Raw genomic sequence first — 24,514 nt, forward strand, 5'->3', positions numbered from 1 at the left:
TCTTTTTACAAAACAGTGATTCCTTAAGTTATAATACAATATGTGTGGACCAATATGAAAATTTTGGAACACACACTTAATAGTACCAGCAACTGCAAAATCCCTACAAGTAAACTAGAAGTAGATACAGATAATGTGTCAATCTTTTCTTGTCAAAGTATCGAAGAAATTTCATGCTGGGAAAAACACATTAAAGATTAAATTTATCTTCCTGTGAGGATTCGTCCTCTACCTGTCTAAATTTGGTTATTCTAACTGAATAATTTGCTTTGCCCACCCTCCATCTGTTAATTCCTCATGGAACTGTCATAGCTGATGCTTCTTACTAAGCAACATAATGCTTGCAATCTAAACAATAGATGAATTCACTTTCTTGTAAAACATTGAGCTGATTCCTGGAGAACTCGGTGTTAGTATACCACAGTCCTTCATCTTCAGCAATTTTAAATGGAATATGACACAAGCAAATTCACTTGCTATTGCCATGAGTTATTCTTACTGCATACACATAAAAAGCTGCAAGTATTCTGTCTGTTCAGAGTTGATAATTTGATTTTCTTTAAGTGTATCTGTTATTTAACTTTGCTATTTATACACTGGTCAGGGTATTTAGGGTACCTTATCCTGTTACCATTCAGCACCTAATTTCTGAAGACTGCCTTCCATATCTTTTGATAGGGAGAGAAAGACACATATCTTGAAGATAAAATGTGATGTCTGATGTTACATAATGTGAATATTGTAGCAATAACTACTAGCTTCAGCCCTTCTGTCTTAAAAAGCGGTACAGTTTAACAGTGTATCATTGCCCTACATATGCTGCAAGCATATGCAGGATAGGCTCTGAAAATATATGCATGCTCTCTAAAGCAATTGGTGTAAGTTAAAAGGATGATGTAATACAGGTGACCTTCTTAATTCCTAATTTATTGTGCTCAGTAAAGGTGGTAGTTCACAGCTGGGAGGGAGTTCCTCTCTCTGCTGCTTGCTGTCTTCATCCATGTGCACTTGGGATGGTCATGTAATCTGAAATGTGCCTGACACCCAATGTTTAAAATAAAAAGGGGGAGGAAGAAAAGTTGGTCTCAAAATATGTCAGATCATACGTTTCCAGAAATTAATACTTCTGTAATGCTAAGCCGTTCGTGGGAGTCTGGAGTTTTGTTTTCTCTTTTCCAAATTCCTCGCTCATGCTAATGTTTTGGAATGCATGCTCTCAGGCAGAATTTAGTAGGAACGTTATTTCCCGCTGCTGTCCGCAGCTTTCAGTTGCAGTTTAAACTCTTTTGTTTCTTCGTGCGGCAGCTGTACGGCAAGGGAGACGTCAAGATTCGCGGCCCGCGCCGCGGTCCCGGGCTCAGCAGCGCGGGGAGGTGCCGAGACAGGGCCCGAGCCCGGGCCCGAGCCCGGCCCCGCTCCGCCCGCGCCCCCCGGCGGCCTCGGGAGGCGTCTGCACTCGCTGCCGGCGCGCGTCACCAGGAAGCGGAAGCGCCGCCAGTGGAATCGTTTCCGGGTGCGAAGAGCTGCGGGAGCGGGCGGGAAGTGGCGGTGGGAGCGGGCAGGAGACGGGCCGGGGACCCGCCATGCGAGAGACCCCGACAGCCCCAGGTGAGCCGCGGGCGGGCCGGCCGCTGCAAGGGGCGTCAGACTGGGGGCTGGGATGGCGCTACCGCGGAGGACTGAGGCGGTTCGGGGTAGGGGGTCCCGGCGCCCTGACAGGCCCCGCAGGGGCGGCGGCCCGGTGGGGCGGGCGGCCCTGGCGCCGCGAGGGGCTCGGTCCGGGCCTGTGCCGCGGGCGCCGTCTTGGCCCTGTGGCCGCGCGGCTCCCGGGCGCGACCTGAGGCGAGCCCTGCAGCGGGCCGCCTGGGAGCCGCGGCGATGTCTCTGCTGCCGCGGCCGATCCCGGCTCCGTGGGGGTTGCTCCGCTTTCAGCCTGGTCTCGCCGAAAGCTGCCCTCGCGTAGCCTGAATTTGTGGGTCTAGTGTAGGTTTGGTTTGCGAGCAGAGAGGCAGGACGCGCGTGTGTCTTGGCCTGTTATTAGTGCGAACGAGGCATGGTGCAATTGGCGCGGTTGGCTTGGCTGGCTGAAGTGCTTTGAGACCCCAGTACCTTTTTTTGTGTTGTCCCCAGAAGTTGGTGGACCTTTCGGCAGTTGCTGTTCTGCTTGAGGAACTGGGAGTTTTAGATAAGATTCAGTCTTCGTGAAGGCCCTTCAAAAGCTCTTCAGGTGCACATGGCTTACGCAATTGGTTTTATTTAAAAGTAAGTCAGCGGTGAAGGTACACTTGGAATAAATCTGAACTGCCTCTGAAAGCTGATGTGGGAGTTCCCAGTCACCGGGGGGAGAAAAATAAAAGTGGTTTAGGTATATACATGTTACAGAATTATCAGCATCTAGAATAGGAGGAGCCTGTGCTTCTTTGCCTTGTTAGTGAGATCTACAAAATGCTTGGTGTATCAGAAGTAATGGAGTCAAAGACTGGGAGAATACTATAGGGAAAAAGAAAAGAGGAAAGCGTACCCTTGAGGGCTACCTTAAACCTACTGTAAACACATCTAGAGAATATAGCTACTTCATTGCTTAAAATAAATCTTGAAGGCAAATAGTTATAATTTGATTGAGTACCTAAAAAAAGAAAAAGGATGAAAAAAGTAGGTAGATTAAAATGTATAATGCTAGCCAATTATTTCCTTGATAATACATAATTTCTTATTATAATAGCAGAACGAAAGCTTGCTCTCCCTTCCCACTTATTAAAGGCCTTACTATGCTCTCAGTTGTTTCCCTGATTCTAATAGTGACTTCTCTAAACACATATCTCAAAGTTGTCAGAAGTTTGGGAAAGAAAATATGTTGGGTATAAATATTCAGGATTAAATAAACAGTACTCTGATGCTTGCATATTATGAAGTTGGTGCACAGAAGAAAACTGTGATCACTACTGGTAAGGTCTTATGGCTTTAAAGCATATATGTCATAAATGTGCCTTTATTTCACTTAAATGACACAATACTTCAGCTGATCTTGGCTATCTGTGTTTTGCCTTCTAATAACTTTTTTTTCCCATCTTTAGAAATACATGTATACCTGCAATTGCTTTTATAGTAATTTGATTTCTAGGGCCAACATTTGGAGCTTGTTTGTGTTTTGGTTTCTAATCATTGGGTGAACCTTTGTTTATCCATCTCTAGTTTAATATTTACGATTTTAATCACTTACATACAGGCAAGCAATTTTGAGAGGACAATTTGAGAATGAGGGAGGAAAGTGGTCCTTGGAATTCTGTTTCACAACTGCTCTGGATATTTGCTCAAATAAAATGCTCTTTTTTGTTGTTTGTTTGTTTTACTGTGAAATGCTAAATATGCAGTTCTGATAATTGCCTGGCTGCACCATACTGAGAGGTGTGAATAGCGATGTAGTTTTTACGATATTAGTATTTATGTGTTTATGTGTGTGTATGTATATATAAATGAATTGGTTTTAATGTTGATATTAAAATCATCCACTCCTTCAAGTGTTTTTTTCAGGATGGCAAATGTAATTTTCCATTTTCTGTATAAACACTTGTTGCTATGTATGTAAAGAGCTTCCCAGGAGGATACTCGTCCTGTTGTTTTAGTGAGGTCAAAAATAAATCCTTTTCAATTCCTGTTAGACAGAAGTCGGAATTAATAAGAATTTTTCTACAAAAACTGTATGGGACTAAAGTGTTGCTCACCTATGAAAATGATGGGATTGTGTTCTGTGACATTTTAAGATAGGAGTGCTTGCCTGAGAGATGTGAATTTTGTTCTTGTAACTTATTCTGTATTTTAATCCAAAATATGAGTGAAGCAGTCGTTTTTCAAAGCTGTTTTACATGTTTAACATAGACTTAAAAACTGTGCTGAGCTTAACAAAAGTTTGGGCAAGAAGCTCATGTAAACATAAGCTTGCGTTAGCTGTGTTAATCATACTGGCAGGTTTTACCTGTAAAGGCAAATCCAACAGAGTAATCTGTTGAATCAAACTGAAAAGAGTTGGGAGACCTCTATTAACAGTGCATAAGTGTTCCACAAGACATGTTCACTTGAATTCAGTCTAATAGATTACAAACTGACATTCCTGTAATCTAAGCAATGAAGGAATACAGTATTGCTTTGAAATAAGTTGTTGTAAGTACGTCTTACATTACTTGCCTTTGTACCATAAATTTTTAACAAGGTTTTTAAGGCATTACATTTTTGCCACAGTACGATTTCTTTCATGACAGTACTTCTTCCACTAGTCTCAAAGCCTGTTGCTCATGAAATTCTTACGGTTTTAGGCAACTGTGCATTCATGAATTACTGCTATGAGATAACATCTAGATGATCAAATTCTGAATGGGTATAATTGTCTTCAAAGATTCCTTGCCTGCTCTAGTGCTGTGGTTTATATAATACATGTTAAGATGTTAAGTGGTTTTTAAATGTTCATTCTATATAGTGCAGTCAACATTTTGAAAAATCTATTTTGCACACAGACACACTTGATGTATTCCTTCTACCAATCTTCAAGTGCTTCTTTTTCTTAAGTATCAAGTGTAAACATTCCTTCTAATCATTATTTTCATTGCTTAAAGGAGTTGTTTGATATTTGTATGACTTAGCATATAAGCTGTGTGGAGAGCAGTGTCACATTAGGTACATTTTCAGTCACCAAGAGGATGTTTCTGGCAGCATGTTGTGTAGACCTGGAAATAGCTTGTGTGGAGGAGCTGAAAATACACAAGAGCCTATTTTTATTGTTTGCCGTGTATGTTTCTGGAAAACCCTTTAATGCAATTGATTTTTAAATCTATATTTAAAAAAAAAAAAAAAAAAAAAAGTTTAATTAGCTCACTTAAAATAGGTATAAAACAACTTATGCTCCTTTATGATCTTTAAAGGTTGCAGAGTTTTCAAGAAAATGGCTGCTTAAATTTAGGAAGAGTTGATATATTAACCCTATATTAAATATTTCCGTAATACTGCTTACATTATTGTAAGTATTTTATGGTTCTGCAAGAAAAAATCTCAGTTGGGAGAGAAGCTTTTTTGTTATATTCGCTTTTAAATGATGGTTTCTTCCCTGTTTTCAAAGACTGTTTAAATCAGACTGTCCTAAGGCAGTGTCCTAAGAAATGCACTTAGACTATGACATACCTGATCACAGTTTTTCTTTGGTACAGCTAGCTTTAATTATTGTGTCTAGTCTAATCTGAAGACTCTAAGGCAACTGAAAGAAGTGAGAGTAATGAAGATGTTGCCATAAAACTTCCACAATCACAAATGATTGGGTTACATTCATAGATTAAAAATACTTCTGAATGATGTTTTTGCAAGAATGTCTTAAGTTCTCACAGATGGAGTAGTAAATAATATGACAAAATGCAAGGGAGGTATGTGCTGATTAATCTTTTCTTGCTTATTCTCTGTTCTGAGCAGTAGCGTATGGTGTATCCATTCTTGGTGTCGCAGGAGCACTTTATTTTTTTAATCTTAATTTTCCTTATGACCTTCCTAACTTTTATGCTTTTATGCATTTCTGTTTTCAAGCACTTTCTACAATAGTAATGTTTTTGTTTATTTGTTTTGTTTGTTTGTTTGCTAAGGAACTCGTGTTGCTGAGCTGAAGAAAATACAAGGGATCTTTACTTGCACCATTGCTTGAGTTAAAATGAGCATAACATGTATCGTTCACCTGTCTATGAGAACAGCGAACCATACATCAGCAAGTGAATGAAGTTAAACAGGTGCAGATTTAGAAGCAGAAACTAATACGATGCTGGCAAATGCACAGCTTCATGTTGTAGTTATATGATGCTTTCCTGCTGTTACTATATGATGTCAGTAAAATGAAATACCAGATTAGCTTTGTCATCATCTATTCTTGTTTTTTTTTTTCAAGTGTAATGAGAGCTTTCATAGAACAGCTTTTAAATTTTTTGAAATTTATCAAGAAATGTTAAATGCACGTCATTCTCGTGTTCACAGATTACTTCAATGAACAGTTTTGTTTGAAGATAAAGGGTGGCAATCCACTGCTAGTAATTCATACCATATTTTATGTTTGTATAAGACCCTAATGAATAAATGTAATGCAAACTCAAAGAGAATTTATATGATTGTTTTGAGTGTGACTGGATGATCACCCACAGAAATAGACAGGAGACTCAACATAGCAGTGCTGGCACTTAATGTGCGGTTCTGTCGCATGCTTCAAAAATTAGAACCATAAGGTTGGAAAAGACCTCCAAGATCATCTGGTCCAACTGTCCCCCTACCACCAACATTGCCTACTAAACCGTGTCTCTAAACACCCCCAGGGACAGTGATTCCACCACCTCTCTGGGCAACCCATTCCAATGCCTAAGTACTTCTTTCTGAGAAGAAATTTCTCCTAACTGCCAACCTGAGAAATTAGAAAGCCTTCATCAAATTTCTTGTACACATATGTAAGAAAACTTTAACCTTCCTGAATAAGTGGACCAAACTGTTTAACAGAAGACCTAGTTATAGACAAGTGCCCAGAGGTGGACTTAAATTTTATAGCACTGTAACCTAACATGGAACTATCCAACAACAGGGATAAAAACCTAAAGCAAGACAAAATGCATTACTTTGTAACATTGAGGTTCCCTAACATTATTGTGAGTTGTCTTGGCTCTCAGCAGTCCCCCAAATGCTAGAGCTTGTGTAATACATATCTTCATTCTGTAGTGGTCTTGGTCTTAACACAGATTGACTCCATATGTGCTGAAATATCATGGAAGGTATTGGACGTAACTTTTGACTACTTAATAATTTTTTCTTCTCTGCTAATTCTCTAAATACTTGTTATGTGAGTTAAAGTAGTTACTGCCCCATTGTTTTGAGAAGCGAAGACTGGATGGTTAACTGTAGAGAGAATGTTTGTCATTTATTTTTTAGTTTGTTTTGTTTTAATTTAGAGCATGCAGTGGATGTGTCCATAGCCAATTTGCCTTTTAGAGTACTTTTCTGCTTCAGTTTAATGTGAATTTCTTCACCCTAAGTAGTAAGACACTTCAACTTGGAAGAAACTGTTTAAAAAACAAAACAAAACAACAAAAAAAAATATGAGGATTTCTTCTTTGCCAGGCTCATCAGAAATGCTTCAAACATAAATCACATTGTCTTGAAAGAGCTACTGGCTTGCCAGTATTGGTGAATAATCTAGTACTATTATGGTACAGTACCCTGCTGATCAATAATCTGCTTAACTCTACTGGAATTGGATTCTGGGTCTGCTAGCTTTATTCTGCATGCAAACATAATAATATCTTTTTGTGTGTGGGGAATATATTTCACAGACATAATAAGTAAGTGAATACGTAAGATCATTCTTCTCTAATTCATCAGTAAAACATTGTTAGTGGTGCCTGACTCTCTGACTTGTAATACCCAGATTTTTCCTCAGGTCTTACCTCCCCAAATGTGTGCAAGGAAGTTGGTGTACCCTGGTACTAACCCTAGCAAAATTACTACAGTCTCAGTCCAGTTCCTGCTATGGTCCTGCTACTTGCAAACATGGTGTTCATTGAATAATTCCTTCATCTATAAATGTTTGAGAGTTTTGCCAAATGCAAAAGAAGGGTTCCCTTCTGTCAGAAGCTGCTGCTGTGTAAAATTCTTGTTACTTTACACTTTCTACAGAAGTTTTTAGGATCCCAGGAAGCATGCACTTTCAGAGGAAGAAACTGATATTGCAACAAGAGCGTGCTGTAGATCCTCCTTTTTAAGAACAGTGGGATGTCCACTACTTTTTGGGCTATACTTGATGTGTTTGCTTTCAAAGCGATACTGTGTGTTCCTATGTTCACTACACTGAGAAGCAACCTCACAAACCTTTAACTCCATCCCTACTAACTCTATTCCCTACCAGGATTTGTGCTGTTTATTCTCCTGAAAATGGTAATAGTAAATTTTTCTGTTTCCTAAGAGGAAGATGAAACAGTTCTCAGAACAAGGCTGTAGATTTGCTTATAGATATACATGCCCATGGATTTGGTAAGGAGTCCTCGAGGGGTCCCTTCCAACTTGGGATATTCTATGATTCCATGGAGAGAGTTAGAATTTCTAACAGTTATGATATGCAAGTACTGCCGAGTATCCCTTTTCTTTCTCTCAGTGACCCTGTCTTCCGGTCTCTCATGCTTTCCCTAGTATGTGTTTACAGTACCTTTGCAATGTGTGGCCATCTCCTAGGGAGTGTGAATTCATCAAGACATGCCAAGATGCCGTGATCAAAAGAATGAAATTGTGGGCTTGTTTTTTCCACAGTAAGACATACAGTACCCGTCATCTTTCTACTTAAGGGCTCCTATCCCATAGCCTATTCCTTCTGTCTCTGCTAGTGCTTGTGGTGACTATATTTGAATGTTTTGTTTGGGACTATGTTGTTTTCCATTTCACTGAATAAAGAACCCTTAGGGAAATACAGGGCAAGGAGAAGGGCCACTGGCTAAATATGACAAACTGTTTCTATACATTCTAGATATAAAAAAAGGAATAACTTCTGATGGAATTTGGGTGAGGCTTGATCAGGATCTGGTTCCTGAGATCAGAGATCTGTAAAGATGTAGGAATGACAAGTTATTACTGCTGGGGACTGGTCTTACAGTTTGTACATGGTCCTCAACCTAGGTAACAGCTCTCTGTGTTGTTTCAGGTCAACAAAAACCCTTCAAATGAGCAAAGAAAAGCTCAATCAGGAATGTTGTACCTGTGTATAGTGCATAAATCCCACAAATCAAAGATAGTAACCTATGTGGGGTTAGTAAAGAAATCTTATGCCCTGTCAAACAAAAGTGATGTTGACAAATATGTATCCTTATTGCTGAGAATGCAGTCTTCCCAATGAAGTGGATGCAAGCTAGGAACTTGGGCAGTGGTTCTCTGTGCAGCATGGAGGGATGCTCAGAATACCAAGGTTAATCTTCCAGTTTAATTGCTCCATCGTTCACTTGAGGTTTGTTTGTTTGTCACGTTTGATTTCTGGTTTATGCCTGACTTGTTCCAGCTTACAAGCACTGAATCATTCTGTAGCTTTATTTGCTGACTCAAAGAACTGTCCTGCCAAAGCTATTTTGTATGGATGGCTGTGATCATATCAATTCTGTTAACCATTTTAATCTTTATTTCCATCATCAGTCAAGTGAAGTACAATTTACTGAAGTTTTCTCAGTAATGCTAGTCAAGTCAGGAAGCTTGTTTCTCTGCTGAAAGGAACTTCAGTTTGTGAAGACAATGAACCTTAGTTTTAGGTGACAGCTCCAGTTCTTCCTTGTAAATCTTTTGTCATATTCCTATCTGTTGATTTTGTTTTTTAGAGTGCCTAAATTTTCAAAATTTGATTTAAAATTGTTCATATGTCCTATTACAGCATGTAACATAAGACACAAATAGAAAAAAAAAAATCTGCTAGTATGTTGTGATACGTTGGACATGCTTCCTGCATCAGAAGTCAATGGATGATGTTGAGATCTGTTTGTCCAATTGGAAAAGCAGGTATGATGGCTATATTATGACTTCTGCATTAATAAGAACAAGAATAACAATGAAAATACAAAGATTCTTGGGTACTTGATTACAGGCCTAGTCTTATAAGATAGTCTGCTGCTACAGGCGCTCTCGGGGGACAAGTGTGTATTTGCTTTTTATGATAATATAGGGTAGTACCTTTCTTTAGATCTTACTTTGAAATGCATACATTTCTCTAAAGATCTTGGAACATCCTTTCCCATTGTATCAAGAAAGTTTTAGTACCAATTGCTTTGGAGTTATGTTGAACTTAATTGGCAAATTATCTTAGTTCAGAAGTCAGTGCAGTGTCAGATGAGCTTCAAACCTTGGGGGGTAGAGGGGAATGGGAGAGGGGGCGGCGGGAAATAGATGAAAACCACAAAAAGAAACTCAAAAAAATGAAAGTCCATGGGTGGCTCCCACACTTTTCCTTCAAAAATGCTGCCTTGCATATTGACATGTTCATTGTTATCTGGAAACCTCTGGCACACTGGGTAAACAGCTCAGAATTGAGTCTACACTTTGATATTTCCTTCAATTAGGATTCCTTGTTTTTTGATGTAAACACTGAATGATTGATTTATATCTTTAATAAGTATTGAGATTATTTTCTCAAGATGTAAATGTTTGTCTAAACAGAAATGCCATTGATGTCAAATTTATCTCAGAGCTGAATATACTACATATCTAGACCTAAAAAAATACATTTTAAAAATATTTTCATGTTTGTCTTTGTATACATATAAATACACGCACATGCCTGTGGTTTCTCTTCATCAGGTTTTTCAAACTTCATGAAATACCTTTCAAAAATTATTCTTGGACAATTTAAAAGTGCAGTTCCGTGCAAGTATCAGTGTAGTCTCTTAAGACAGTAAAGATTCTGAAGTTTTTGACCTGCTTAAGTGATGTAATATTAGGATTCTGTTGGCAGGGTGGGGACTGCAAAGTTTCTTTTAGGTTAGACATAGACTGTCCCAGGGACCCTGTGATGTGTTATAAGCAATTGAATTGTGAATGTTGCAGAGGGATAATTTGATAGCATTGCAAGAGATCAGTGGATCAAGACTCTACCTTTTCTGTTACGTAAGTATTTATACCAACTGTTTTTTGACACCCACCTTAAACAGATCAATGTGGTAATTTAACTTCAACATGTGTAAGCATTTATTTTTGAAATGGAAAACTCTGTATTCATTCTCAGTTGTAAATCTTCTCACTTTTCTTTCAGATTCCATTTTACATCAGTAGAAATGGACAGCAGCAGTTTCATTCAGTTTGATGTGCCTGAGTACAGCAACACTGTTCTGAGCCAGTTAAACGAACTCCGCTTGCAAGGAAAGCTGTGTGACATAATTGTGCATATTCAGGGTCAGCCATTTCGAGCCCATAAAGCTGTCCTAGCTGCCAGTTCTCCATATTTCCGTGACCATTCAGCATTAAGCACCATGAGTGGCTTGTCTATATCAGTTATTAAAAATCCCAATGTTTTTGAACAATTGCTTTCATTTTGTTACACTGGAAGGATGTCCTTACAACTGAAGGATGTTGTTAGTTTTCTAACTGCAGCTAGCTTTCTACAGATGCAGTGCGTCATTGATAAATGCACACAGATACTGGAGAGTATTCATTCAAAGATCAGTGTTGGTGATGTTGACTCTGTCACTGTTGGTGCTGAAGAAAATACAGAAAATCGCAATGGAGTTAAAGATGGCAGCTATTTTGCCAACCCCATTGAAATATCTCCCCCCTATTGCTCTCAGGTGCGACAGTCAACAGCAAGCAGCGATCTTAGGATGGAAACTACTCCAGGCAAAACTCTACGTAGTCGACTGCAAGAAGAAGGGCATTCAGATCGAGGAAGCAGCGGGAGTATTTCTGAATATGAGATTCAGATTGAAGGTGATCATGAACAAGGAGACCTGATAGTAAGGGAAAGTCAGATTGCGGAGGTGAAAGTTAAAATGGAAAAGTCTGACAGGCCAAGTTGCTCTGATAGCTCTTCCCTTGGTGATGATGGATATCATACTGAAATGGTGGATGGAGAGCAAGTGGTAGCAGTAAACGTTGGCTCCTATGGGTCTGTCTTACAACATGTTTATTCATTTACCCATGCCTCATCACAGGCTGCAGGTGCATCTGAAACTTTTGGAAGCTTGAGCAATTCAAGTCCCTCAAGGTCAATGCTGAGCTGTTTCAGAGGAGGTCGTGCACGCCAAAAACGGGTATCCACTGGTCATTTACATAGTGATGTTCAGGGCTTGGTGCAAGGGGCTGACAGTGATTCTATGGTGAGTAACGCAGGATATGAAAATAGTCCACGGGAAAGAAATACAAGAGGTCATTGGTATCCATACAATGAGAGGCTGATTTGTATTTACTGTGGAAAGTCTTTCAACCAGAAAGGGAGCCTCGATCGGCACATGCGACTGCACATGGGAATAACTCCTTTTGTGTGCAAATTTTGTGGAAAGAAATATACACGCAAGGACCAGCTTGAGTATCATATTCGTGGTCATACAGATGATAAGCCCTTTCGCTGTGAGGTCTGTGGAAAATGTTTTCCTTTCCAGGGTACACTAAACCAGCATTTGCGAAAGAATCACCCTGGAGTAACAGAAGTAAGAAACAGGGTAGAGTCTCCAGACAGAACAGAAGCTTTTGTGGAACAGAAAATAGATAATGATGCTTCGGCTTCTGAAGCTATGGATTCTAGTATGGAAATTCATGCAATGTCTAGCACATCTGATTAAAATATTACATTCTAAGTGCAACACAAACAAGCACATTAATAATGTATTTTTAAAATCTTTGATTCTTTTAGTAATCTTCATTACAAGTATAACAGCCTTTTAATTTTCCTGACCTTCTGGAAATCAGTGTGAAATGGTTTCTGGAAAAGACTACAGAAGTATTACTTGCTTCTGTAGGAGGTTGGGCTGTTTTTTTGTTTGTTTGTTTTTCCAATTTTGAAGATGCTCAAAATACAAAAAACAGTGTGCTGGGGAATGGATGGGAAGAATCTGCTAAGGTGTCCCTACTGGTTGATCTGGTAAGACACAAATTCCAGTGGAGAAAGATATTAAAATAAGATTGGCAGCTCTGCTGGATACACCAAGAAGCTGTAGTCTCCCTTATTTTATTTCTTAAATCCTGTTGCTGATAAAGAGGGTTACACAGCAGTGGGGAGAGAGAATATTATATATTTGATTCCTTCCATGTGTTCCAATGAATTGTGCTTGTTTTTCCAACTGTTTTTGATAGTTAGTCTGTTTATATATATAAATTTGCTTTATATATATGAAATGCTTTCACTTTCCCCATTCTGGTTGAAGTGAATGTAAAAGTATGTCAAGGTTTATACCACGTACCATTCTTTCAACTACTAGATCTCCCCTCTGCCTAGGATTTAGGACTTCAGACTTCGGGAGTCTTGTTTTTAGCAGAATGTTTGGTTTTCGTCTAATTAAACTATTACTTTGTGTGCAAAAGTGAGCAAAGTGAATTACCTTGTTTTAATTGCTTTGCTTTATAACATTTGTAAACCAAATGCCATAAATCTATTAAATTATGGTTAAATTGTTAAGGGGTTGTTAGTTGTCTAGAACATAAACTGGACAACCTGTGGTGCTGACCTTTTTATATATATAGAGATAGATATATATCTATATATATATTAAAAAAAAAAAAAAAAAAGGAAAACTAATAGCAAACCCAGAAGTAGCATTGTGGTTTTAAATGTGTTTTTACTGGCCTCAGAATCTACCTTCATTTCGTACTGTAGAAGTATATACCAGGTAACTAAATTTAACTTTATCACTCTTCATGGTTGGTTGATACTAACCTGAGAGGTATCTTGTAGTTTTAGCTACAGTATTTCCAAGCAGTGTTTTAACAGGTCTCTTCACAGAGAGCTGTTTTCAGGTGCACATTGACTTCCTACTTACAGCTCCAAGTGATATGTCAGCACTTGGAATTTGTACTTTTTTGTATTAAAAAACAAACAAAAAAATAAAAATAAATAATAATAATAATTTAAAAAAAAAAAACATACTCTATGGGAACTTCAAGCAATATGTCTGTTATTTCATGTGCAAGTATTACAGAGTTGCTGTGGCTTCCCTATTATCTTCAGTGGTTGTTTTCTGTTTAAATGAACCACCAACAACTTTAAAAATACTCTAAATATTGTTGTTTCACCAAATGTTTTTTTACTATGGTGCTAACTTCATCATTTAGGTCAGTATAATATATTAAAATGTGAAACCTAATGTTAACTGTTAAGCAAAATAGAAATTTAAAGACAAAAAAAAAAAAAAAACAAAAACAAAAAAAAAACACCACCACCAACAACAAAAAACAACAATAGTTTCAGACCTCAAAAGCATGAGCTGGCAAACACTACTGTGTAAATTCTACCTGATAAGCAAAATTAAATTAACCACATGCATCTTTAAAATACATGCTTTATGTAATTGGGCCTTATGCTTTATTTAGCAAATACTGAAAATACATCTGTGAACATGTTGTCTGAGACCTGAAATTTAGAAAGTATAGTCTCATTCTTAAGTTACAGGAAAGCAAAAAGATAAAAAGATAGCAAACCTATCTTGTACTGATTTTTGGGCTCCTGTGAAGTTGGGGCGTATTTGTGTAGTAGCTTTATTGAATACACTAGTTCTTAATATTGTGACAGTCTGCAATAAGATTTTTATTAAATACCAACTTACAGTATAAACCCACCAGCTCCTTTGGAGCAGCTTCAATTGAACTGAGTACATAATTTGCCTCTTTGTCCTAAAACTGCCTAAATAAAGTGGTGCAGGGAGGTGAGATGATGTTTCTCTCCTTGAACCAATAGAACTGTTATTTTCAGTAAGGGAAATTGTGTGTCTGTGTCTATGGGAGGTAGTCTGTATGTTTACCCACTTAAAAACAGGTTGGTGTTTCTGATACTGTTGTTCTCATGTTTGCTTTAAGTAATTATTTTTTTTTTTAAATGTGTTTTGACAAATTAAGTTTGAGACATGTAAAATCCAAGAAATGTACAGTTATTCTTAACCCTTTATCTTGGACCTGTGCTGTGGTGCCTTTGGTGTGACTTTTTAATGGAAGTATGAGTTGAAGATAGCAGGATATGGGTACTAATTCTATATTTCTTGAATTTCTGTGTCACAATCTTAATATTATTTAAATCTAGTTCTTTGTATTTGTAAATTTATTGAACTGGTTTGAGTTTACCAAAGAGTGACTTATCCAAAATTGTCTCTGACAAAAAAAAAAAAAAAAAAAAAAATCACGCAAAAACAACAACAAAAATTACTTTGATTGTACAGGTTCAGGTTCAGAATATTGTAACAGGACTGTTAAGGGGCAGGAAGTGATCACTTTTTCTACAAAACCATGATTCATCAGTTCGCAAGTTTTACTTGTTCCTGTTCATGTTGATATGCCATTTACCTTTTCCACTGCTAGCAGTGTTAAGAATTATCAAGCCATAACACAGTACTGTAAAGTTCAGCAGTGCTTCAAAGGATACATAAAACATCATTGAGCATTACATTTACACTTAGAAAGTGTGTGACTCTGGTAGAAAGCGAACTTCAAACCTGGCAACAGCAAATAATTTGTGCCTTGTCACATAATGGTATGCCAGGTTTAACATTGTCATGACACATGAAGCATTATCTAATTGAAGTTCATTTCACAAGTCCACCAAAACAGAGTATGCTGTGTTATTTTAAGCAGATATGGAAGTACTGTACAGTGTCTTGTTTCTGTACAGTTTTAAGTTAGCACAGAATTGTTACACATTTCATTTACAATAAATGCAGAAGTCAATAAAATATGTGAAAAAATATTTGACAGCAAAATAAATCATGAAATTATATAGGCTGGTTCATAATTGAGTCTCTTAATCTACCTTTTTATTATAGACAAATGTGAAAACAGTGACAGTGTCCTTTTCTCTAGATGTTTAACCAATTATGACAAACTGTGAAAATAAAGGATTTTATATCTTTGCTAATGTTTGTGGTTTTAAACAGTTAGTTTACTTAATCAGTTATCTTCCATATTATTTTTAAACCTGTAAATACAGTTAGAAAATAGCTTTGTAAATATTAGCAGTTCAGTTTGGTCAGTAAGTCTTCAGGATTGGCTCTGCTTTTTTTAGTGTGAACTCTTTCAATAGCATAAAAGGATACTGTCGATTTACTGTTCAGCAGAATATAATGTAGGCCTAAATTGATAGTTTTTAATGCAGTCTTCCCAAGCATAAATTAACATTTTATGCTGAAGCCTTTGGTTTACTTTTAGATAAAACAATGAGGCCTCATAATATATTTAGTCTGAACTTTAGGAAGAACAGCAGGAATAAAATCAAGGGCTGGGAAAAGATTGAATGAGCTTTACCTTTAAAAATATCTTATTTGACTTTTTGTATTAGTTGACTGTGACTCTTTTATTGACATTTTTCTAAACAGGTTTCAGATGAAACCATTGGAAGGGACTCAAATATGCAACACCTAATCTATTTTCCAAGGGAGTTTTACCCTTGAATGGTGCTTTTTGACTGGTCAGGGTTATTTATTAAATTTTATATTTGAAAGTATTTGGGGAATTGTGTAAATTCTTTATATGAATCTGTTTAGTTCATTAATTGTAAATTTCATAATACTCAGTCATTGAAACGGACGTTTAGTAAAGTCATTCAAAATGTTCAAAGTTTATAATTTATGTGTATTTTACATATCTTTTAACAAGTGCCAGAATAGATGTATTTAATATTTTAGATTTAATGCTCCTTGCACATCCCTGTGGCAGCATTATGTTAGTTATGCAAGTTTACATTAAAAAAAAAAAAAAAAAAAAAAGCCTGGGACACGTTCCTGTATTTATTTCTTCAGGGGATGTGAAGCTAATTATCAGTAACTGAGCAGGTTTGCTTCTAGTTTACCTAAGTAACTCCTGCTATAGCAAATAAAACTAACTGCTGACCCTCCAATTTACATATGCTATGAATGCAGCCTTTGGACTTGTATTGCAAGCCTCTGGTTGTATATCTGATTAGAGGTAGAGCTCTTGCACGATTTAAAGTGTGTGTTTCTGACTGAAATTTTGTATTTTTAAATAACTTTTATTTGTATGATTGTTTATCGTGATAAATATTTGAACAGTTTGAATGACTTGACTTGGTGTTATTATCTTGCAATATAAACCGGTAACCTCACAACTCCACACTTCATCACCATATGAAGTAAATGACGCTAGCTAAGCTGATGCTGTAACAATTAACTTGCCATTAAGGATTATTTTGTAGCATGTATTTTAAAATATTTATTCAAATGATATTTTACTCTTGTATTCACTTTGTTTTTAGATTTGTGACATGAATATTTCAGTGCTGCTTTATTTTGTTCTGATGAATTTGTTTCTTGCTTGTAAATTGCTTTTTTTATGGTATAAAGTCAATGGGAATTGCTGTTTGTAAATTAAAATGCTTCTAGAGCAAACCTGTGGTGTCGGTGTCTACAATTAGATATTTAATTAGCAGTGGACTTGAGGAAAAGCAGCTACGAGAAGTTGTGGTTTAATACTTATGTACCTACTAGAAATCAAAAAGCATTAGAGACAAACTACTCTTTTAAGTTTCTCTTTTTCACCAGCATCATGTGTTTAGTTCTGAACAAATGATCATTTCTGTATTGTGCTCCAAAACTGTCCAACCCTCAAAGCAGAACAAGAACAACGGGAAAAAAAATATGGACTGGCAATCTGCCTAACACCAAGCTAGAGGTAAGTCAGTTGGGCAGCGTTTTGTTATGTTGTATGTAACAGTAGTGCTAATACTGTTCTCACCAAGCGTAGGATACAAATCCTAGCCCACAAGCTTGAATTTAATGTGAGTATCCAGCAAATGCTTAGCTATTTTTAGCTTGCAGAGCCTTAGCTTGTTTCATGGCAGCTGGCTCTTTAAGTGCATTTGTGACAAGCAACTTCTAGGAGGAGTTAATACATCCTAAACAAAGTGTATACTGTCACTGATTTGCTGAGATAGACTCATCCTTTCTGGGACAAGTAGAATCTAGCATAAAGAAAGATGATACTATTAAATTTGGTTTAAATTTTACTAGTGTTCCCAACTTTTCATTGTGTTTGAGACGTATACTAGCAAAGATTTTGTTCTATAATAAACCTGAATGAAATTTAAGAGAGTTTTAAACAATGTGGCAGCAAAGGATGTGTTTATATCATGTTAATGCAGCTGAAGAATCTTGACTGGCTCTGAATTTTGGGAGGGGGATGGGGATGTTGTTTTTTTTAGTCTTATATGTTACAGGCAGATCCAGAATGACTAACCTAGAAAAATGTATCTGTTCTATTTCCCTTGCTTATAGCATCTGAAAACTCAGGTAATGCAGAGTAGGGTACACAAGACATGACTGAAGAATAGAAGAAATGTAGCATTGCTTTTATGTGAGGCAGGAGAGCAGAGAAACAGAACCTAACATACTTACTAGCTTTAGTAAATTCCTACCCCCACTTTTTTTTTTTTTTTAAGATGGTGAATTGTTTCATCTTGTTGAGTAGCCATAGGGGGTTAGAAATAAGTCATGGCAAAGCTGTGTCCACAGAACTTAATGAACCTAACTTACGGAAATGTGATTTTCAGTAAGACTGTGATGTATGTCTTTGCACAGTCAGCAACATACATGTATAACGTGTGCAACAGCATCGGATAGCATGCCCTGTAGCACACATAATACTGTGAATTATAAAAGTAACAATGTAATAAAACATTCCTTAAATGGCTTTTTTACCTTTTTTTTTTTTTTAATGTATTACTTTGAATAGCACCAAATAGTATCATTAGTGAAATGCAAATATGCCATTATGGGTAGTGATAAGCTACTAGTCCTGATCATTTGTCTCTGAATGTAGTGGAGTTCGGTCAAGGGCATTAGAGAAAGGTGGTGCTTTTATGGAGGAGGTTCATACCTGTAAGTCCACTGTGCAAACAGTTTTTTTTCTAGTTACATAAGAACTATGTCTGTAGGAGTTAATAATGCTGAGTGGTCAAGAGAGCTCACTTTCTGCCAAACACCATTAAGTTCTGGCATTATGGGTAAAAATAGCATTGGGGAAGATCTTCCATTGAGAGTAACAGAAGACTTATGAGGATGGTGTAGAGCCTTGAAACACCATATGCACTGCCATGGCACTATAAATCAGGTTCACGTTTAAGAAGGACATGTTCCCGTATGACTTCTCTGGAAATAACATGCTGTGTAAAACAAAAGTCAACAGATGTAGGCAGGAAAGGAAAAGAAAGGAGGTCTTTGGTCAGTGAGACAAGCTGCAGTCACCCACGCTGTACTTTTCCTAGCATTAAAACAAAGGAGGGGTTTGAAGCATTTTTGTGGCAAATTTGCAAGGTTGATGGAGAATTTATCAGTATGAGGCAGTATCAGAGAAAGTACAAAGGTGCTTGCTTGCAAACATAGTAATAAGGCAAAGAACAGTGATCCTGGGTAGATAAAAGAAAAACACAATGATAAGACAATAGGTAAAACATATTGAGGATGAATGGAAAAGCCTTTAAAAGTAAAGATAAACAATTGCTTTTGGAGCAGAAAACTTAGGAAAACAGAGAAGGGAAAGATCTAAAAGGAGAGATGATACAACCAGAGCAGTAAGATTTGAAAACCATCTCCATATGTTTAACAAGTCAAAACTTGTAAAGCTAGTTAAAGCTAAAAGGATGGTACAATGAAGTTCTCACGGTGTATAGAAGTGTCTATCGATTCCAGAGCTGTTCCTAATGCATCAGAAGTTTTCACAGCAAGTTCAGAAGTTTTCTGAATATTTATTTATTTGTAGAATCTTAATACTGATTTTCTCCTTTTATAGCAAGGAAAACATCTCCTTATACATAGACTATGCTCAGAAACGAGATGGCATAGGTCAATTTTCTATGTAAACTGGATACAGACAAAGGACCCCTTCTTTGCTAGCAACACATAAAGTTGTGGAAATAAGAGAAATTATCATGGTGTATCAGATGACTTTAAGATTTTAAATATCTGTAGGTTTAATAGAATGGTTCTAATAATTCTGGGCTTTAACACTTGGACATTATTCAGGTTTTTCTCTTAACTCCTTATTTTCTAGATAACCTTATGCTGTGTTTTTGCTACATTGGATTTCATTTTCATCTGGTTTTATCTAGGGATACACCATTGACCTTGGGTACTCCAGATTTGTTTGAAGTTGCAAGCCATGACAATAATAACAGTGCCATAGTACAGTATGTATGGTTAAACTTCAACTTACGTGCTTGTTTAGAGTTTACCCCTAATAACTTGGAGAATGCATTAGGCTACTTAAACAGAGATACCCCAAAAAACAAAAACAAAAACAAAAACAAAAAACACGTAAGACATATTTCCAAAGCACTAATTTTGTATAGCCTGAAAAAGTTATGCTCTAAATCAATTTCAAGCAATGTTGACAGACAAATGCAAACAATAAAGTACAGTTATTGAAACTACTTAATGTTTCATCATTTAAATAGCAAACAGAACTTCTTGATCCAAAATAACCCTGAGCCTGCACTATTCAGAACTACTTTTTACATAGTGTATCATGCTTCTCTAAACTGCCTGCAGTTTCAATAGAACAAATACTATAAGCAGGGACTTGTCTTTTGTTTTGTGGGTACCCACCATCTTTTACTCTAAGTTTTATATAAAGATGTTCTTGTAATATAAAGAATTACAGAATGTTGGTTGGCACTGTCAATTAGCACTGCTATGCATCTCTTTTGCTGGAAGTTACCACTTGTGTAGCAGAGTCAGCAGAAGGAAAGATGTGGCCATTCCCATACAAAGCCTTATATGAGGATGGTATAAATAGAAGGTGGTAATATTAAAAATCAACATTAGAAATTCTGACAGATTCTCTGAAAACCCTTTAAGAGAGAGACAGTTCTGTTACCCTGAATGGAATGTTAACTCTGAAATTAATTATTGACAATTTCAGTGTCAATTCATACTTGTTTGCCCAGTGCAAGTGTTTGATGTATTTTGATGGTTATCAATATTACAATGTTCTGAAGTACTTAAACTTTCCTTGTATTGGCTTGCATATCTGAATTCAGTAACAAGAAAAAAAGACTCTGAGACTAAATACTTGTTGAAAAAGTCCTGTAAAACCACTTCTAGCAAATCAGAAGAGAGAAGACAAAATTACATAAAGAAGTTACATTAAAAAGGCTAAGGAGAAAAATTGGCTTAGGTTTAAAAAAAAAAAGAAAAAATAAATAATCTGTTCAACTGATTATTGTGTACTTGCAGACACACTCCTCGTTATTTAAACTTTCATCAATGCAAACTTCCTGAAGAGAGCTTGAGGGCAAGTCAGAATAGGCCATGACCGTGACATTTTAAAGAATTTTATTTTCTCACAGCAATAGTCATGCAGGAAAAATAGATCTCATAGACTCTACATTTTGCTACATATATGAAATAGTATATTCCAATTGTATTGTGCATGGATTTAGGAAAAGTTTAAATCAGGTATTCAATGCATTAAACTATAGACAAAATTTTCACTTTGGGAAATTATATGACTAATGGCAGTCTTTAAAGTGACATTATACTTCCATGCAGTTTGCTAGCCTTTTCAAAGAACTCAGTACACTACAGCTCTAAATCTTGTCTATGCATTTTTCCCACCAGAGGGTGCTGGCTAATTTTTTAAAAAATATATGTTATGGAAGAATAACGGGGTGTAGTACATAGCAGCAACCTGAAACAGAACTAAAAGAGTTTTCAGTCTTCACTTATGTTGTCCTCAACACAGGCAGTTGCTGAGTAATTCCATTCTTAGCGGGGCAGTGTTTGTATTCAGGATTGATTTCAGAGAGTGTCCTACTGTAATGCAAAAGACTATTTAGGCAGTGGATATTATCACTTTGCAGTACTTTAAGCACCAGTTTGGAAAAACTGATGTAATCATTAGGATAAGAACTAACTACCTTGCAGTTTGTTTTGGTTTGTTTGTTTGCTTTCTGAACCCTTGTAAAAATACAAGGAGATCTATTTTTATTTATTTCTCTCTCTCTCTCTCCTGGGGAGGACTGTAGCTCACAAACGTTTTGGGAAGCACTTCTTTACTGTGTGGGTGACAGAGCAGTGGCACAGGTTGCCTGAAGTGGTTGTGGAATATCCCTCCTTGGAAATTTCAAAAGCTGGCTGGACATGGTCCTGGGCAATCTCCTCTAGGTAACACTGCTTGAGCAAGGGGTTGAACCAGATGACCTCCAGAAGTACCTTCCAATCTTAACCATTCTAAGATTCTCTGAACTGCTGTCTTTAATGTCCTGGTATAGTGATACAGGACAGAGTGGAAAATGTTTTGCTGTAGAATCCTCATTCTAATAGGAGCTGATGCCAGAAATTTTAGAGGAAAGTATATGTTGCTTAGTAGTACCTATAGGACAAACTCTAATAAGTGAAGAATAGTCAATGCCTATGAAATGACTGGAGATTCATATGAAATAACTTTTAACTCTTCAGCAATTCAAAGGAAAAAAAAAAAAAAAAAAGTAATAAAATACCTTTCTATAAAGTGAATCTGGCTTTGGTTTGCATGTCGGAGTTGTGAGCATCAGTATTCCCAGGGAGATCCCAAATCTATGTTTGAAGCTTTTTTTTATCATTATTATTTTGAATTTTTTTTTAGCTTATTATCAAAACTAATCCATCTGCTTTGGAAATAAAGTTCTTGCATGTTTAACTGTGATGTTTGAAGATCTTTAATTTGTTCTGGATTTAATAGTCTTACACTAGTTGTTCACCTTATGATAAACAATCATTGAAGACCTTTAGTAACTAGGAGACTGGAAAGACAACAACTTTGCAATATATTCTGCACATAATGCAGTCTCTCAAACCTTTCTCCTAAGTAACCTCTGTTTGTATTCTCTCACGCTCTGTGACATGAACTTCAGTCTGATGCACTAGAAACCAATCCTGCATGAACAGAACAAGATAGTGAGTTTGAAGGGAGATGCAAAGATCAGAGTCCAAATCCTGGCTCCATTCAGGAGTAACTAAAAATCAGACCCTATGTCTGAGCATGTTGTCCAAACACTTGAACTCCACCAGGCTCAGTGCAGTAACCACTTTCCTGGGGATCCTGTTTCAATGTCCAACCAACTCCTTGATGAAGAATCTTGCCATAATATCCAATCTGAACATCCCCTGTCACAGCTTCACACTGTTTCCGTGAGTCCTGTTGCTGTCACCAGAGCAGAGCTCAGCACCTGCCCCTCCACTCCCCTCATGAGAAAGCTGCAGGATGCCTTGAGGCCTCCCCTCAGGCTCCTCTTAGCTGAACAAACCAAATGACGTCAGCTGCTTCTCATATATCTTGCCCTACAGGCACTTTAAAATCTTTATTGCCTTCCTTTGGACGCTCACTAACAATTTTAAGTTTTTCTTATACTGTGGTGCCCAAAACTGAACACAGTGCTCAAAGAGCAGAGCAGGGCAATCACTCCCCCTCAACTATGTAGCCAAAACTTTGTAGCAATGCTGTGCTTGATACACCCTAGGATGTGTTTGGCCCTTTTGGCTGCCAGGGCACACTGCGGGCTCATGGTCAACTGGCTGTCAATCAGAAGCCCCAGATCCATCTCTGCAAGGCTGCTCTCCTGCTTCTCATCCACCAGTTCCTCCTCATTTAGTATCATCTACACTTAATTAGTGTGCATTCAACTCCAGTGTCCAGATCAGTGATAAAAACGTTGAAGAGAACCAGACCCAAAATGGAGCCCTGCAGAACCCCACTGGTGACTGATGTAACCCCATTTACTAGAGCCCTTTGAGCCCAACCCTGCAGCCAACTGGTCACCTATCATATTTGTGTGCTTGTCTAACTGCATGCTGGACATTTTGTCCAGAAGGATACTGAGAGACAGGGTTGAAAGCTTTGCTAAAATCCTAAGAAATCACACCTACCGGCCTACATTGGTCAACAAGATGGGTAACCATGTTAGAAAAGGAAATTAAGCTTATCAAACAGGACTTTCCCATTGTGAACCCCCATTGGCTCTGACCAATTACTGTGTTGTCTTTCAGGTGTTTTTCAATAATTCTCACAATAATCTCCTCCATAAATTTACCAGGCACTGAAATGAGACTGCCAGGCCTGTAATTACTAGGGTCTTCTTTCTTACCCTTCTTGAAAACTGGGATGTTTGACAGATTCCAGTTGTCTGGGACCTTTCCAGATTCTCAGGAGCATTTAAAAATAATTGAGAGAGGTCTCAGGATGACCTCAGCCAGCTCTTTGAGTACTCTGGGATGAATCTCATTTGGCCCTGAACACTTACACTCATCCAGCCAGAACAGTAAATCCTACGCAAGTTCACAGACAGCAGGGAGTTTATAAATTGGTATATAGCTACCAATCCAAAGAGCAAATGTATTTTTTTCCAATTTAAATATGTAATTTGGTAGAAATGTTCTCGTTCAAATATACCACAGTAAGCATAAAAAGCCCTACTTGATTGCCTTGGAAGAACACATTATTGTCCTTTCTCAGGTGTTTCCAGTACTATTTTGTGTACATGCCCTGAACGACTGGTTTGTGGCTTCTGAGGTATTATTTTCTATATTAGGAAAGATGAGCTGAAGTCGGCAGCGCAGCAGGTGATAAGCGGATAAAGGTGACGAATTCCTCTTCTCTGAGCAGCGACTGGGCTGTTCTGCCTCCGTGAACACGGGAAAGGAGGCGAGCCAAGGAACTGAGGGAGCACAGGCAGGTGTTCAGTGGGGACGGCGCTGGCCCTTCAAAGAGCACCGGCTACGGCACGCTGGGCCCGTCCCGCCGACGGGAGGCCCAGACACCCTGCCGACCTGACTATGACCCCGCAGCCCGACTCGTCCCCAGGTGC

General features: G+C 37.6%; 1 protein-coding gene across 2 annotated transcripts; it reads left to right on the forward strand.

Moving 5' to 3' along the window:
- Nucleotides 1–1,460: 1,460 nt before the first annotated feature.
- On the forward strand, nucleotides 1,461–16,562 carry ZBTB34 (zinc finger and BTB domain containing 34). 2 transcript variants are annotated; one of them, XM_035341858.1, is made up of 3 exons: nucleotides 1,461–1,608; nucleotides 9,410–9,534; nucleotides 10,781–16,562. In XM_035341858.1, exons 2-3 carry the CDS (start codon nucleotides 9,494–9,496, stop codon nucleotides 12,300–12,302), a joined length of 1,563 nt encoding a protein of 520 aa, XP_035197749.1. In that variant the 5' UTR covers nucleotides 1,461–1,608; nucleotides 9,410–9,493; the 3' UTR covers nucleotides 12,303–16,562. The 2 variants fall into 2 exon arrangements, with proteins under 2 accessions (XP_035197749.1, XP_035197750.1); XM_035341859.1 differs by lacking the exon at nucleotides 1,461–1,608 and adding an exon at nucleotides 1,757–2,365.
- The last annotated feature ends 7,952 nt before the right edge of the window (nucleotides 16,563–24,514 follow it).

The sequence above is a fragment of the Oxyura jamaicensis genome, chromosome 17 (genome assembly GCF_011077185.1).
Source record: "Oxyura jamaicensis isolate SHBP4307 breed ruddy duck chromosome 17, BPBGC_Ojam_1.0, whole genome shotgun sequence".
Classification (NCBI taxonomy): domain Eukaryota; kingdom Metazoa; phylum Chordata; class Aves; order Anseriformes; family Anatidae; genus Oxyura; species Oxyura jamaicensis.

Coding starts and splice junctions, on each gene's coding strand:
- ZBTB34 (XM_035341858.1), top strand. CDS start 9,494: ATGGATGATGTTGAGATCTGTTTGTCCAATTGGAAAAGCAG. Junction 9,535..10,780: donor TTGTCCAATTGGAAAAGCAG/GTATGATGGCTA, acceptor CTTTTCTTTCAG/ATTCCATTTTACATCAGTAG.